This window comes from Chiloscyllium punctatum, chromosome 11, assembly GCF_047496795.1.
Source record: "Chiloscyllium punctatum isolate Juve2018m chromosome 11, sChiPun1.3, whole genome shotgun sequence".
NCBI lineage: Eukaryota > Metazoa > Chordata > Chondrichthyes > Orectolobiformes > Hemiscylliidae > Chiloscyllium > Chiloscyllium punctatum.
Genome location: NC_092749.1, coordinates 89,176,574 through 89,194,689, shown reverse-complemented (window position 1 = coordinate 89,194,689; position 18,116 = coordinate 89,176,574). Strand labels below are relative to the sequence as shown.

Genomic DNA, 18,116 nt, shown 5'->3' with positions numbered 1-18,116 from the left:
CTGAAATATTGCTTGAGAGAGTGGTCATCTGTGGATTAAATAGAGAGAGGATTCAATGTTCCCGGTGTGTAAGTCAAGGCTAGAAAGTTCAATCAAAACTGGGGAAGTGATAGTGGGAGTGATGGAAAACTTGGCTATCCCAGGAATCCAGTTTATTCTTGGAAGTAATATAGCTAGATCACAGGTATGAGTGATGCCCATTGTAGTGGAAAAGCCAAAGGAAAATCAGGAAACTGAGGATTTAAAAGAAAAATACCCTGGAATTTTTCTGAACTGTGCGGTGACAAGTTCCCACAGCCATAAATTAAAACAAGAAGAAAGAATAAAAAAGAAAGATGAAGGAGTTGAGACCCAATTAGCTGACACCCTGTTTGATGAGATGGTAAAGGAAAAACCTAAACAAGTAGACGATCAGATTGAGGAGTTTATTCTGGCAGATTGACAGTTACAGCAGAAAGATGAGACGATAAAGGATTTATATCATAAAGCCTACTCGGAAGAGGAATCAATGAATATTCCAGAATGGTTTTACCTTGAAGATAAAATCTTAAGGTGGAAATGAAGACCTTGGCAGGTTTGTGCCGATGAGAAATGAATGGAAGTGTACACCAAATGGCGTTGCTGGTAGAATACAGACAGGAAATATTGCGGGTAGCATATGAATTACCTATAGGAGAACATCTAGGAGTGAGAAAATTCAGGATAAGATACAGAAGCAGTTTTATTGGCCTAGATTACAGAGGAACCTCGATTATCTGAACAAGACGGGCTGGCAGTATTTAGTTCGGTTAACTGATTATTTGGATAATTGATGTGACCTTAAACAAGGGAAGCCATACTGATCTAACGTTGTGTTTTACTGGAGAGTTTGTTTAAATCTATAATTTTGATAATTCTGCTATTTAAACAAACTAATCTTTGCATTCTGCAATTTCCAGGTTAAACTGAGAAGGACTAAACCCTTACCAGCACATAAATATAGGAAATCCCAGCATCAAGCAAGGTCCTGAACAGCTTCTACAATCACAAGAGCATTTGTCAGTTTCGGCTGAACTCAGTTTTGTGATAGAAAAACAGAAACACTGCCTCGCACATATGTTTATTTTCTCTGCCATTTTTTTCAGGAACGGCTCGGTGAAGTGACAGGAATAAAGCACTTAATTTTCCAAAGGGCTATGTAACTATCCACTATGTAAAAAAAACTCCAGCCTCTGTTGCTTGAGGTGCTTGTGTTTCTCTGTTTTTAGAGTGATACTCACTGGTCTATAGTTCCCTGACTTGTCCTTACCACCTTTCTTAAAAAGTGGCACCATGTTAGCCAACCTCCAGTCTTCTGGCATCTCACCTGTGACTACCGATGATACATATATCTCAGCAATACGCCCAGCAATCAGTTTCCTAGCTTCCCACATGGTTCTCGGGTACACCTGATCAGGTCCTGGGGATTTATCCACCTTTATGCATTTCAAGACATCCAGCACTTCCTCCTCTGTAATATGGACATTTTTCAAGATGTCACCATCCATTTCCCTACATTCCATATGTTCCATGTCCTTTTCCACAGTAGATACTGATGTAAAATACTCGTTCAGTATCTTCCCCATCTCCTGCAGCTCCACACAAACGCTGCCTTGCTGATCTTTGAGGGGCCCTATTTTCTCCCTAGTTATCCTTTTGTCCTTAATATATTTGTAAAAATCCTTTGGATTCGCATTAACTCTAATTGCCAAAGCTATCTCATGTCTCCTTTTTTCCTTCCTGATTTATCTCTCAGGTATACTCCTACTGCCTTTATACTCTTCTAAGGATTCACTCGATCTATTCTGTATATAGCTGGCATACGCTTCCTTCTTTTTCTTAACCAAATCTCCAATTTCTTTAGTCATCCAGTTTTCCCTATACCTACCAGCATTTTCCCAGAATTTTCACATGTTTTTCAGTACAGGTAATCCGAATTCACTTACCTCTTTGAGGTAATGTTTTTGTGGGACTTTAAGATCTTGTTCGGATAATATGAAATTCAGATAATTGATATTCGGATAACTGAGGTTCCTCTGTACAAAAAGATTGAATTTTACCGTACCTGTCAGATGTGTCAGATGGTGGGCAAGCCATAGGAGGTGATCACATCAACACCCTTGATGCCAATTCCCACATTTGAAGAACCTTTTATACGGGTTATAATTGATTGTGCAGGTCCCCTCCCGAAAACCAAAAGTAGGAACCAGTATTCGCTAACTGTAATGGATGTGTCTACTGGGTTTTCTTAGGCAATTCTATCACAGAGTGTAAAGGCAAAACTGGTTGACAAAGAGTTGCTTGCTTTCTTTAAGAGTTATGGATTACCCAGTGGGATTCAGTCAGACCAGGGGTCCAATTTTATTGCCAAATTACTTAAGGTGGTCATGGACAGTTTAGAATCAAACACTTTGCATCAAGTGCATACAGTCCTGAATCCCAGGGAGCATTGGAAAGGTAGCATCAGACCCTAAAGACCATGTTGAGGGGTTAAAGTCAGGATTACCCAAATGAATGGGATAAAGGTATCCCATATATATGATTTGCAATTAGAGATGCTCCAATTAATTGACTCAGTTTACCTCATTCAAATTGATAATAAGAGGGCCTTTGAAATTAATTAAGAAAAGTTGATAGGTCCGAAGTTAGAATTTCACAGTTGGATTATGTATCGGAGGTGAGAGAAAGATTGAAGAGAGTAGGTGAATTAGTTTGACAACATTTGAAGGTGGCAGAGCACTTAATGAAGCAAGGAGCAGATAAAAAATCTAAAATTCATATGTTCGCCCATGGGAATAAAGTATTGGCTACCAGTGGTAGGAAATCCCTCAAAAGCAAGGTTTAGTGGTCCCTGTCAGATTGAGAAGAAGTTAGGTCAGGTGAATTATCTGGTAAAGATGCCAGATAGGAAAATGTATTTTGGGTATGTCATTTGAACATGCTAAAATGTTACTAAGACAGGGAAAGGGAACCAGAGAAACAGGTATTTGTTACTGCCACTCAGAGTGAGGAATCAAATCCCGATGATTTGGAGTTTGATGTACCTCCAAATAAATTGAATAATGAGAAAGTCCTCAAGGGATGGGGTAGGGTAGTGAGTTATCTGTCCATGGAACAGAGAACTGATTTGAAAGACTTGTTACAGTGTGATGAGGACCCATGAAGAAATAGAATAGGGAAGACTATTGCCCTAGTAGGAAGTTGATGTAGGTAATGCTGTTCCAATAAAACAACACACCTACAGGCATAATCCTCTCAAAGCAGTGCAGGTTCAGAAGGAAGTGGAAGCAATGCTCCAGGAGGACATCACAGAGATGGATCAAAGTGAGTGGAGTTCGCCTAGCATGTTAGCTTCCAAACCTGCTGGTACTCAACAATTCTGTGTAAACTATTGGAAGTTCAACACTATGACTAAATCTGACTCATATACCCAATTCCAAGTCTGGAGGATTTTGTGGAAAAAGTAGGACAAGTCACTTACATCACAAAGTTGGATTTACTTTGTGATTACTGGCAAAGAGTAACAAAGAGTGAAAGATGTTTCTGCTTTTGTAACCCCAAATGGGCTATATCAATTTAAAGTGATGCCCTTTGGAATGAAAAACGTGCTAGCCACTTTTCAAGGGCCTATGAACAGAGTTGTTGCAGGATTGACTAATTGTGCCATCTACATAGATGACTTATTGATCTTTTGCCATTTGTGGAAAGATCACATGGAGCATTTAACAGAGCTCTTTCAGAGTCTATGGAGGGCAAGATTGGTCATAACATTGTCAAAAACAGAACTTGTGAAGGTGGAAGTGACATTTTAGGGCACAACATCGAATATGGACAGATGAGATCAAGGAACATGAAGACAAAGACCATCCAGGAATTCCCAAGACCATTCTCGAAGAAGGAAGTGCTACAATTTTTAGGATTGAGTGAATTCTACAGGAAACTTGTACCAAGATTTGTTCAAAAAAACAAAATTTCAGTGGACAGAACAACGCCAAGAGGCATTTAAGAATTTAAAAGCAGAGTTAACCACCGCATCAGTTTTAGCCATGCCAAATGTTTTGAAACCCTTCAAAGTTGCCATCAATGCAGGTGATGTAGGAGCTATGTTGCTACAAGAAGATTATTACGGAATTGAAAGACAAATCAGTTATTTTTCAAAAAACTCAATATCCGCCAGAAAAAATGTTCAATAATTGAAAAAAGTTATGGAGTTTGGTAATGGCTTTACAACATGTTAATGTTTACATTGCAAACAATGCATTAGAGCCTATTGTGTATACCTGTTAGAATCCTTTGACATTTCTGGAAAGACTAAGGACAAGAACACCAGATTAATTTGTTGGAGTCTCATGTTTCAAGGATTTAATTTACAGATTGTATATGTTGTAGGTCATGAAAATATTATTGAGGATGCTTTATCACGAGTTTAAACAAAATGCTCATATAAGATAGAAACAGTCGTGTTCAATGTTCTATACAAATAGAATTAGTCTAAAATGTGTAACTCAAGATTAATGAACTATGGATCTAGTAATATAATGGAGTTAAGGGTTTAAAAGAAAAAAGAATGAAGCCATCTTTTCCTAATGATGGGCTTTTTTTCTTAAGGTAGGTATTTTATTCAACCACTAGAAGTTGCTGGAAAGCAGGTTACATTATTTTTCGCGCTCTTTTTTACAGACTATAGGTGTTTCAGTTTTAGTTCTTAGAGGACGGTTTATAACAGTATCCAGTAACAAAGTCATCAAAATAAATCACTTCAAGTATTGCATCAGTATCGTATTTTAAACATTATACCAACTTTATTGATGCTTTTGAACTCTATGGAATGAAGAAGAAACAATACCACTTTGTTAACAAATGCCCATATAAATATTTTAAAATATTATGCAATTGTAAACATTGCCAAAACAAAATTAGCATTGAGCTAAATCTAAGATTGTACAATAAAAACTAATGAATTCCACAATGGAAATAACGTGCATTTCAATCTGTCTGGTTCACAGTAAGACATAGCACTTTAAACTGTTTCAAAATTTTCACACATGACTATCCTGTTACGTTATGCTTTGTATACTAGTTTCAGAGTATTCATTAAATATTGCATTTTATTTGAAGTTACTTCCCTTTTTGCCAGATAAATGGCTAAGATTAGGCCATATGAAGATGCATAACAGCATACAGCTAACATGTGCTGCAGCTATTGAAAGCAGCAATAGAATAAGGATTGACCTTCATTAATATTCTGCTCCACATCACATAGGTCAAGATTGCATGCCTTATCCATTTAAGTAATTAAACCTTTCATTTGGAAACATTCTGCAGGAACAGATGAAGCTTGAGAGATAAATGCTTGCTTGCTTGATGCATTTAGCTAGTTCCATTACTTGATAGACTGTTTTAAATAGCTTGGGTTGCCAGGTCCTCATAAAAATGGAGATGGATTGGCTGGGAGAGAATAGTCTCAAAGGAAAGCTGACTCACATCTCCTTCGTTGGATATAATTTAATTGTTAGCAAAGGTGGGCAACTGACTCAGGAGACCTTTTTCTTGCTGCTATTTACTGCGAAATGACTCTGTCTGATTAATTTGTGAAGTAACCTTGTTTGGCAATAGGAAACGTTACTTTCAGTCTTGCAGTGTCTGCCATGACTGTACTCCAACTCACCTTCCAGGCTATTCGATTTCCATGTGAACCATGCTCTAATGCAATAGGGAAATCGCCTCGTTTATAACACTTGCGAAATGCTGTAGGTCCGCTGGGTCTCTCGCGAAAAGATCCTGCAGATGAAGGACCAACGACCTTGAAAAGCAATAAGAAAATGTATCTTTATAATCTTTATAGTAATCTGAATTCTGTTTCACCAAACAATGAGAAATTTAATAAAGATGTTGAAGATGCAAGGACAGACTAAGGTTTGCCAATGGAATTGCGGAAGTGAAATAAAAGCCAATTTATTTATTTTGCATGATAAAGGACAATTTTCTGCTTGGTCCATCTGACTAATGCTTTTACCAATACCTTTCTCCTTCCTAAAAATACTGCTCCCTGGATGTCTACTATGTTGTTTCAAAATTAGAATCAATATTGCTCATTCAACATTATTGTCCAAAGTTGGAGTCAAAGTCAAATTCCCATATCACCCAAAGCCAGCAAAGTTAAACCCCAGGATAGTGCAAATTTGAAATGTAAGATTCAATCTTGCCTGGTTAGAACTGGTAATACTTACATTTCATATGATCTTCCACTATGTCTGATATGACATGTAGCATGTAGCAACCAAATAACCAAAACCAAAGAGAAGTGCCTTAATTTTCATCATGGATAGAGGAATAATGGTTGGGAATTTTCTAACATTGCAATCTTGGCTTCATTCTGGCAGTAGCAGGACAATGGAATTTTCATCTGGGGTGGGGTCAGACTGAAGTTGGCAGGGTGAACATGGCAGCTTGAAACAAACACGTAACAGGTTCAGTCTCGGCATAGGCCAAAAAATTTGTCTCTACTGCCACCTTTGGTTTGCAGGAGATTAATGGTTAGTGAAATTGACAAGTCTTCCTGGAAACTGGCTGAACTTCACATTGTGAATATTCATCGTTATTGCTGACATCATAATAGGCCAATAGTTTGAAGTCCCACAGGAATAAAGGATTGCTGGAATCTGCGCCAAGCACACAACAAAGGACTGCTGGAATGTATCAATGCTGTCTCCTGTAAGAAGCTGCAATATGAAAAATGCAATCACAGGAGGTCCAAGCATTGTGCTGTAGTCAAGAACAACAGTGCAGCTGAGGGGAGGTTTCTCTCAAGCTTATCTCTTCACAGTACCCCTTAACAAAGGAGGGAAACCACTGATCAATTCATTGACTAGTCTGAGCCTGTCAACATCCCATTACAAGTAAGTTCCTCAAGGAATTTTGGTCCCTTATCACTGTTGCATAGCAGCAACACTTGTCACAATAGCATTCGTACACCAATTAACTGGTTACCGGACTGACATGTAGCAAATGTATACTAGTATTCAACCCTCAAGTCACCAAGTCCTTGCTATCATGAAATGATGCCAAGCTAATGATGCACACCACAAAACACAAACATACAAAGCAATATATTTCATTTACTTAATGTCTGAATGCTACAAAAGACTAAACAGCAGGAGACCATAAGATCATAATATAGAGAAGCAGAATTCGGCCATTCAGCCCATTGAGTCTGCCCTGTTGTTTGATCATGGCATATATATTTCTCAAATCCATTCTCCTGCCATCTCCCCATAACCCTTGATCCCCTTACCCAATTAAAAAAAACTATCTTTATCTTAAATATACTCAATGACTTGGCCTCCACAGCCCTCTGCGGTAATTAGTTCCAAAGATTAACCACTCTCAGGTTGAGGAAATTGCTCCACATATCAGTTCTAAAGGGCCATCTCTTCAATCTGAAGCTGTGCCCTCAGGTCCTAGACAATCCTACTGATGGAAATATATTCTCCACATCTACTCTATCTAGGCCTCTCAGTATTTTATAAATCTCAATGAGTTCCCCCCTTTATCTTTCTAAACACCATCAAGTACAGATTCAGAATTCTCAACTGCACCTCATATGACAAGCCTATGTTCCCTAAATCATTCTATGGATTCCCTCCAAGGCCAGCACATCCTTCCTAAAATACAGGGCACAAAACTGCTATAAATATTCCAAATGCAGTTTGGCCAGAGCCTTATCCAGCCTTAGCTGTACATTTCTGTTGTATTCCAGCCCTCTTGAAATGAATGCAAACATTGAATTTGCCTTCCTAAACTACCAACTGTACTTGCATGTTAAGAGAATCTTGAACTAAGTCTCCCAAGTCCCTTTGCGCTTCAGATTTCCTAAGCCCTTGCCTTAGTCTAGAACTCTATTCATTCGATCAAAGTGCACAACATCACACTTGCCCACATTGTATTCCATTTGGCACTTCTTTGCCCACTCCCCTTACCTGTCTAAATCCTCCTTCAATTTCTTTGCTACATCAACACTATCTACCACTCAACCTTTCTTTGTGTCGTCTGCAAACTGAGCAAAATTGCCCTCAGTTCCTTCATCCAGATCACGAATGTATAATATGAATAGTTGTGGTCCCAACATGGAACTCCACTAAGTCACCGGCTACCATTCCAAAATTCTAGTCTATGCATATTCTGAGTTCTGCTAGTCAGCCAATTCTCTATTCATGTCAGTACTTTGGTCTTAACATCATGGGCTGTTATCTATTGAGCAGCCTCCTGTGTGGTACTTTGTCAAAGGCCTTCAGGATGTCCACATAGATTATGTCCACTGGTTTTCCTTTGTCTAACTTACTCATTGCCTCTTCAAAGAATGCTAAGAGATTTGTCAGGCATGACTTCCCTTGATGAAGCTGTGTTGACTAAACCCTATTTTATAATGTACTTCCAAGTACCTCTCAAACTCATCCTTAATGATGGACTCTAAAATCTGACCAATGACTGAGGTCAAGGCAAAACAGCCTATAGTTTCCTGTCTTCTGCCCCTCTCCCTTCTTAATCATGGTATTACAATAGCCATTTTTCAGTTCTCCGGGACCTTTAAGTCCGGTGATTCCTGAAAGATTACCACCAATGCCTCAACAATCTCCTCTGGTGTATTGTCTATCTATCCTAGGTGATTTATCTACCTTCAGATCTTTCAGCTTCGCAGATCTTCTCCATCATGGTGATCACGACACTTATCTTCGTCCCCTGACTCTTGAAGTTCTGGTACGTTGCTAATATCTTCCACTGTGAAAACTGTATCAGTTTTCAGTGCCACCACTATTTCTTTGTTCCCCATTACTACTTTCCCAGCCTCATGTTGCAGCAGTCCAATGTCCACTCTTACCTCTCTCTTAACCTCTAGATATCTAAAAAAAACTCTTGCTATCTATATTACTGGCTCGCTGTCTCTCATACTTCATCTTCTCCCACGCTTATTACATTTTTAGTTATTTTCTGCTGGTTTGTAAAGGCTTCTCAATCTTCTGGATTCCCACTAATATTCACACATCGTATGCTTTTTCTTTTGCTTTTATGCTGTTTCTGACTTCTCTTGTCAGCAGTAGTTGCCTTGTCCCCTCCTTAATATGTTTCTTCTTCCTCAGATTGAATTTCTGCTGTGCCTCCCTAATTACCTCTGCCATTACTACTCCTTAATCTTGCCTGCTAGGGTCCCCTTCAAATTTAACTCTGGCCAGCTGCTCCCTCTTGTATTTGTATTTATCATTATTCAATTGTAACACCTTACATCTGATTCCAGCTTCTCCCTCTTAAATTGCAGGGTGAATTCTATTACTCCCAAGGATTCCTTCACCTTAAACTTCCAAATCAAGTCTGCCTCATTGCCCATCACCAAATCCAGAGCTGCCTGTTGGGATTCGCTACTAACCAGATTTTCCCAGTCCACCTGCATATTGATTATTGCAATAGTGCCTTTCTCACATACCCTTTTCATCTTCAGACCCTTCAGCCCAAACTGGTCCATGCCGACCAAATTGTCCATCCACGCGAAACTCAGTTCCCTGCACTTGGCCCATAAACCTTTCCTTTGCATGTATTTGTCCAAATGCCTTTTAAATGTTGTTAATGTACCCTCCCCAACCACTTCCGCTGGCAGCTCATTCTGTCTGATTACTACCTTCTGTGTAAAAAAGTTGTCCCTCAGGGTCCCTTTCATTCTTTCCCCTCTAACCTTAAACTGATGTCCTCAATTCCTTTAGGGAAAAGATTCGAGTGCATTCATCCTATCCATGCCTCTCATGATCTTATATACTTCCACACTTAAGCCCTGGACTTGGAGAATGGTTGGCATATCAGTGGGGGAGTTGATGAAATTAGTGACTCAGCAAAGTATGGTTCTGTGACAGCATTCATGCAGTGACAAGCAGCCAAATAAGAGGTTAGCACAAAGGTTAGCAGCAGAGTCCTAACATGAAGAAATTGAGGGCTATCATCATTAACGGTGCTATTGATAGGGTCTGTTAATGGCTGGTTCTTGGAGAAAGGCCATTATTAAAGAGGAAAAAGCTATCATCTCCCTTGGGGTGCTTTCATGCTCAAATAGGTCATAAACCTATGTTCTATTAAGAAACTCTGCAGTGTTGTATGAAGATGACTTCGTACCTAACTGCAAAAAAAAAACATACACTACCAAATAACTCCATCAAGATAACAATCTCTAGATTATTACTTGATCCATGCACAAATTTGAAAAGGATAAGCAAGGTTAAAGAGATGAATGCATAGCTGAAAGACTGGCATGGGTGAAGTAGGTTCCAGTTCATAAGCTACTGGCAAGAATACTGGGGAAGGTGGGATCTGTACAGTGGGAATCGTCTATACCTGAATCATATTTGGAATGATGCTCTTTCAAACCACATAACCAGGGAGATAATGTGGGTTTTAAGTGAAATAGTGGGGGCAAGGGCCCAAATCTGGTAAGTTAAGTGCAACAGGAAGTGAGGAAAAGGCAATAAAGGAAGGAATAATAGTAAACAGACAACGACAGGAAGGGACAGATAATACAGGTTATGGGACAAATCAGCAGGTAAGACTAGAATTAAAAAATAACAAAACACTTCAGGCATTGTATTGGATGGTACACAGCATTCAAAACAAAACAGATGAACTCGTAGTACAAATTGAGACAAATAAGTATGATCTATTGGTCATTACTGAGGTGTGGCTTCAAGATAACCTTGATTAATGGCATGATATGGCAACTGCTCTGCCCAGGACTGGAAGAAATTGCAGAAGGTTGTATGCACAGCCCAGACCATCACAGAAGCCAACCTTCTATCCATGGACTCCATTTACATAGCTCGTTGCTGTAAGAAGGCTGCCTACATCAAAGACATACGGCACCCTGGTAATGCTCTCTTATAACATCTTCTGTCAAGCAGAAGATACAGAAGCTTAAACTTCAGTCACAGCTTTTTCCTGGCCTTTATTATACTGATTAATGAACTCTCTAACTTCAAATAATTCTGATCTTGCTAATGTATGCCCCATGTGATGTAACTTGTATGCCTCTGTGTAAGTTTTTTTCCCACCCGATGATCTGAATATGCTTGCTTGCTATGATCTGCCTGTACTGCTTGTAAACAAAGCTTTTCACTGTACTTAGGTACACGTGACAATAAACAAATCAAATCAAATCAAATTAGGACCTAAATTTTGGAAGGCATGTGATATTAGGGAAGGACAAAAAGTTAGGAATAAGTGGAGGAGTAGCTCTGTTAATTAAAGATATTAATACAATCAAGAGAGATGACCACATTCAGGAAACCAAGATATAGAAGCGGTCTGGGTAAGGATGAGGAATGATAAAGGCAAAAGAGAATTTTGTACAGTCACCTAACAGTACCCATGTAGGAGCAGATATCAGGGAAGAAATAACGAAACAGCAATTATCATGGGGGATTTTAATCTATATACAGACGGGAAAAATCAGACTGGATAAAAATAGTATAGGTGAGGAATTAATTGAATATTTTGGGAAAATTTCTTAGACTAGCTTGGGTAGTACCAACCAGACAGCAGGCTTTACGAAGATGGTTTGAGTATTAAGATCGGACCAATTACTGACCTCATAATAAAAGCATCCCTTGGTGGCAGTGACTATATGATGGTTGAAGTTTGCATAGAGTTTAAGGGAGAGAAGTGTGGATCTAAGACCACCATTTTGAATATAAACAATGGCCATTATGAGAGCATAAAAGCAGAGCTAGTAGAAGTGAACTGGCTGTTTAGGTTCTGGGATAGGCAAATAAGGGGATATTCCAGAAAACACAAAGTATATAGATTCCAACAAATAAAAAAAAATCTATGGCATGGTCTTGTCATCGATGGCTAACTAAAAAAAGTCAAAAATGTTATTAACCTCAAAGAAAAGATGTATAAATGTGCAAAGATAGATGGCAGATTAGAAGATTGAACAGAATATTTTTTTTTAAATCCAAAGAAATACTAATATATTGATGATTACAGTGTGAGACAAATTTAGCTAAATATACACTCATAGACAGGAAAAGTTTCTTCAGATGTTTAGAAAAACAGTTAACAAAGTAAGTGTTGGCCCGAGAAAATTAGTCTGGGGAATTAGTAATGGATAAAGAGATGGCAGATGAATTGAACAGATGACTTATATTGGTCTTCACTGGAGAGGAAATAGGAAGCATCCTGGAGATAGCTGTTTATCAGGTATTGAAAAGGACTGAAAAATGCATGAAACTACAATTATCAGGGAAGTAGTACTGAGTAAATTATTCAACTGTGAGTTGATGACTCCTGGGACCTGATGGATTTTATCCTCGATCTAGCTTGAAGGTCTTTCTAGAAAATATTTGAAGTAGTACCTTGTTATATTGATAAAGGGGAACTAGTGGATGAATTGCACATAGATTTCCAGGAGACACTTGATAAGGTGTCACTTCATAGGTTATTGTGGAATATAAAAGCTCATGGTGTTGGGTGTAACATGATTGGCTGGTTCATTAGAAGCAGAGAACGGGAAAAATAGGTGTTTTGCACGATGGCTGTGTATCATGACCGATGTCCCAGAGGGGTTGCTGCCAGGACCTCAACGCTTTACAATTCATATAAATGATTTGGATGAAAGGGCCAAAGACATGATAGTTAAATTTATTGATACAAATATAGTTCAGGAAAGTGAGTTTTGAACAGGACATAAGGGAAGCATGGTGGTTCAGTGGTTAGCACTGCTGGCTCACAGTGCCAGGACACGTGTTTGATTTCACCATTGGACAACTGTCAGTGTGGAGTTTGCACATTCTCCGTGCTGCGTAGGTTTCTTCCAGTCACTCTGGATTCCTCCCACAGTGCAAAGATATGCAAGTTGTGTGAATTGGCCATGGTAAATTGCTCATAGTGCCCTTGGATGTGCATTATAGATGAATTAGGCACGGGAAATGCAAAAAGATAGGATAGGGGAGTGGGTCAGGGTGGGACAATCTTCAGACGGTAAGTGTGGACTTAATGGGATGAATGGCCTGCTTCCACATTGTAGGGTTTATATGTTTCTACGATAAAGGGCCCACAAAGGGCTATAGTTAGTTTAAGTAAATGAACAAAATTACAAATGGAATACAATGTGGAAAAATGGAAAACTGTCCATTTTGTCAGAAAGAATAGAAAAGAAGCATTTTATCTAAATAGAGAGGTTGCAGAGCTCAAGACGTGGAGAGATCTTGCTGTCCAAGTGTACAAATCACAGAAGGTTAGTGTGCAGGTGTAGCAAGTAATCAGGAAAGTTAATAGAATGTTATGGCTTATTGTGATGGGAGTTGAATGCAAGAGTAGGGAGGTTATGCTTTAGTTTACTGGGCATTATTGAGACTCAACTGGAGTACGATGTACAGTATTGTTCCCTGTACCTACAAAAGGATGTTAATGCTTTGAAACCTGTTCAGAGAAGGCTTATTGACTAAGACTTGAATGAGTGGATTGCCTTATGAGGAAAGGCGAGACAGGCTAAGCCTGTATCATCTAGAGTTTGAAAGAATCAGAGGTGACTCAGTTGAAATATAGAAAGGATGTTTTTAAGAACAGGAGGGTATTTTTGGAAACTTAGCAAATTAGAGGATGGAAAAAAGTTAAATTTATGTTTTTATAGCACTACCTGAACCAAGGAGATTAAGCATGCTTTCCTCAGGCCCTCCAAGCTAAGCAAACCTACCTCCTCGATTCATTTGCTCCACAGTTACTGCTAAGACGGAGCCAGAAAAAAAAATCCTGGACTTTGCAGAACTAACAACACAAACATTGACCTATTTTTCTAATTAGCCTGTTTGCAGATGTTATTAAATAACTCTGGAACAGAATGGGACTTGAACCCAGGCCTCCCAGTTCAGGGGGTAGGGACACAAGAGGGCATTACACAAACTTTGAGAAGGATCCTTAAAGGCTAGATATAAGTTGTCGGGGGTGTAGGTACTCCTATAGTGCAATCAGGAAACAAGTTTTAGGATTTTGACACAGTAACAACAAAAGATCAGCAATATAGCTCCAAATCAGGAAGGTGTGTGGCATGAAGGGAAACTTTCAGGTGATCATATTTCCCTGTGTCGATTGCACACGTCCTTCCATCTGATAAGAGATTTCCAGTTTGAAAGGTGTTTTGAAGATGCAGAGAACATCAGAATATAAGAAATAGCAGCACCAATCGGCCATCTGGTCCACTGAGTCTGTTCCACCATTCAATAAGATCATGGCTGATATTTTCATGTACTCAGCTCCACTTACTTGTCCACTCACCATACCCCTTAATTCCTTCACTCTTCAAAATCTATCTTTGCCTTAAAAACATTCAATGAAATTACCTCAGCTGCTTCAGAGGGCAGAGAATTCCACAAGCTCACAGGCTTTTGGTGAAGAAATTCCACCTCAACTCAGTCTTGAACCTGCTCCCCTTTATTTTGAGGCTGTACCCCGAGTTTAAATTACTTACAGTGTGGAAACAGGCCCTTCAGCCCAACAAGTCCACAACTACCCTCCGAAGAGCAACCCACCCAGACCCATTACCCTACATTTAATCCTTCACCTAACACTATGGGCAATTTAGCATGGCCAGTTCACCTAACCTGCACATTTTTGGATTGTGGGAGGAAACCGGAGCACCCGGAGGAAACCCACACAGATACAGGGAGAATGTGCGAACTCTACATAGACAGCTGCCTGAGGCGGGAATTGAACACGGGTCTCTGGCGCTGTGAGGCAGCAGTGCTAACCACTGTGCCACCATGTTGCCCCTTAGTTCTACTTTCACTCGCTATTGAAAACAACCTCCCTGCTTCTATCTAATCTATTGCCTCCTCACTCTTTTAAATTCCAATGAGTATAGTTCCAGTCTGCTCAACCACTCCTCATAAGCTAATCCTCTCAAGTTTGGAATCAACCTTGTGAACCTTCACTGCACCCCTCCAGTGCCAATAGGAGGCCAAAACTGTACACAGTAATCCAGCGAGTTTTAAGAAGGTTTGTAACTCAGGTTGGGGTTCTGGATGTAAGTTTGCTCTCTGAGCTGGAAGATTCATTTTCAGATGTTTCGTCACCATATTAGGTAACATCTTCAGGGAGCCTTCGAATGAAACACTGGTGGTGCAGCCCGCTTTCTATTTATATGATTGAGTTTCCTTGGGTAGGTGATGTCATTTCCTGTGGTGTCATTTCCTGTTCTTTTTCTCAGGGGGTGGTAAATGGGATCCAAATCAATGTGTTTGTTGAGTTCCAGTTGGAACACCAAGTTTCTAGGAATTCTCGTGCATGTCTCTGTTTGGCTTGTCCTGGAATGGATGTGTTGGTCCCAGTCATAGAGTCATAGAGATCTACAGCACGGAAACAGATCCTTCGGTCCAACTCGTCCATGCCGACTAGATATCCCAACCCAATCTAGTCCCACCTGCCAGCACCTGGCCCCTATCCCTCCAATCCCTTCCTATTTATATACCTATCCAGATGCCTTTTAAATATTGCAATTGGACTAGACTTCACCACTTCCTGCAGCAGCTCATTCCATACACGTACCACCCTCTGAGTGAAGACGTTACCTCTTAGGTCTCTTTTATATCTTCCCCTCTCACCCTAAACTTATGTCCTCTAGTTTCAGGAGGTCCCCATACCAGTGAAAAGACTTTGTCTATTTATCCAATGCATGCCCCTCATGATTTATTAAGCCTGTATAAGGTCACCCCTCAGCCTCCGATGCTCCAGGGAAAACCACCCTAGCCTATTCAACTTCTCTCTATAGTTCAAATCCTCCAAACCTGGCAACATCCTTGTAAATCTTTTCTGAACCCTTTCAAGTTTCACAACATCTGATGTCCTTCCTCATCCGTATGTAAGGATACTGGAGAGAATGGGTCATGTTGTTTTGTGGTAAGTTGATGTTCATATGTCCTGGTGGCTAGTTTTCTGTCTGTCCACTTCGACTAGGACAACACATCCATCCTAAGGCAAGCCAAACAGAGACATGCACGAGAATTCCTAGACGCATGGCATTCCAAGGGATTATGCCCGAAATGTTGATTCTCCTGTTCCTCGGATGCTGCCTGACATGCTGTGCTTTTCAGTGCCACACTTTTCGACTTTGATCTCCAGCAGCTGCTGTCCTGTCTTTCTCCTAGACTTGAATATAGGATAGTTGATCAGTAAGTTTGTAGATAATACAAAAAGTGAGGTGAGGAGGATAGCCTTAGATTACATGATGATATAGAAGGACTGGTCTGATATACAGATTAGTGGCAAATGGAATTCAATCTTGATCGGTGGGAAATGATATATTTAGGCAGAACAGAAAAACACAAGGGAATACGTGATGAATGGTCAGACCCCGGGAAGTGCCATAGATCATGGGGAACTTGGTGTGCCAACCAAGTGTCTACCGGTTCCTTTAGGTAGTGGAAAAGGTAGGTAACTTATGGGAAACTTGCCTTTAAAAGCCAAGGCAAAGCCTTGGAAGGATATGCAGAATTGTATGGAATATTGGCTTGGCCACAGATGGAGTAATATATGCAGTTCTGGAATTCATACTACAGAAGGGATGAGATCACTCTATAGAGAGTGGAGATTTACCAGGATGTTGTCTGGGCTGGAGAATTTATTGGATAGACTGAAGTTATTTTCCTTGCAGCAGAGGAGACTGACAGGAGACATGACTGAGATGTATAAAATTAAGAGAGGCATAGACATGGTGGACAAGAAAAATTTTCCCTTTGGTGGAGGGATAAATGACAAGTGCCACATAAATGCCAATAAGAGACAATCTACCATCACTAATTCCTCACTGTTAACTTCCTGGAGGGGTTATTGATGAAAAAGCTGAAATGTTACGGTCACATAAACACTGGTTATAAATTGTGTGCTAACTCACTTCTCGAATTCCCAAAATCTTTCTGCAAGATACTAGAAAGAATTGTGATGGAATATTCTGCATTTGACTGGATGGGTGCAGCTAAAACAACACTCAAATAGCTCAGTACCTTTTAGAACAAAATAACCAGCATAATTAACACCCTATCTAACACCGTCAACATTAATTTCTTCCACCACCAATGCATAGTGGAGTAATTGTGTATAACTTAGAAGATGTACTTCAACAGCTCACAATGAAAAAAAAGCTGATGGGGGAAATAGCAAAATTTGCTGGACTCTAGGGAGGTTCCAGCAGATTAGAAAATAGTAAATGTGACATCACCGTTTAAGAAAGGAGGTAGACAAAAGGCAGGTAACTTGAGGCCCGTTAGTTTAATGTCTGCACTGGGGGAAAATGCTTGAATCTATATTAAAGTAAGAAATAGCAAGACATCTAGATAGAAATTGTCCCATTGGGCAGATGCATTATAAGTTCATGAAAGGCAAGTCATGTCTAACTAATTCTGGAATTATTTGAGGAGATTATGAGTGTGGTGGATAACAGAGAACTACTGGATGTGGTGTATCTAGGTTTCCAGAAGGCATTTGATGAGGTGTTGCACAAAAAGCTGCTGCATAAGATAAAGGTTCATGGTGTTATGGGTAATGTATTAGTATAGAGAGAAGATTAGTTAACTAACAGAAAGCAAAGCGTGGGGAGAAATGGGTGTTTTTCTGGTTTGTGATTAGTGGCTAGTGGTATGCTGGAACTGCAACTGTTTACAATTTACATAGATGATTTAGACTTAGGGACTAAGTGCAGTGTATCAAAATTTGCAGATTACACTAAGAGGTGTGTTAGAGCAAAGTGTGTGGAGGACACTAAAAATCTGCAGAGGAGTTTAGATAGATTAAGTGAGTAAGCAAAGGTCTGGCAGATGGAGTACAATGTTGGTAAATGTGAGGTCATCCATTTTGGTCGGAATAACATCAAAATGGAGTATTATTTAAATGGTGAAAAGTTGCAGCATGCTGCTATGCAGAGGAAACTCTGTGTCCTTGTGTATGAATCCCAAAAAAATTGGTTTGTGAGTACTTAAGAAGGCCAGTGGAACATTTTATTTCATTGTTAGAGGAATGTTGGTGAGGCCACACCTGGAGTACGGTGGATGTAGGTTTGCTCACTGAGCTGGAAG

General features: G+C 39.7%; 1 protein-coding gene across 3 annotated transcripts in view; it reads right to left on the bottom strand.

Annotated features, from left to right (window-relative positions):
• Positions 1-18,116, bottom strand: part of LOC140483173 (parkin coregulated gene protein homolog) — a 354,639-nt gene that overhangs the window by 262,583 nt on the left and 73,940 nt on the right. For 2 of the 3 annotated variants that reach the window (XM_072581210.1, XM_072581209.1), the window contains exon 2: positions 5,687-5,821. The exons of the other annotated variant lie outside the window; for it this stretch is intronic. In XM_072581210.1, coding sequence (XP_072437311.1) covers positions 5,687-5,821 — 135 coding nt within the window. The remainder of the gene's footprint in view (positions 1-5,686; positions 5,822-18,116) is intronic. 3 annotated transcript variants of the gene reach the window in all.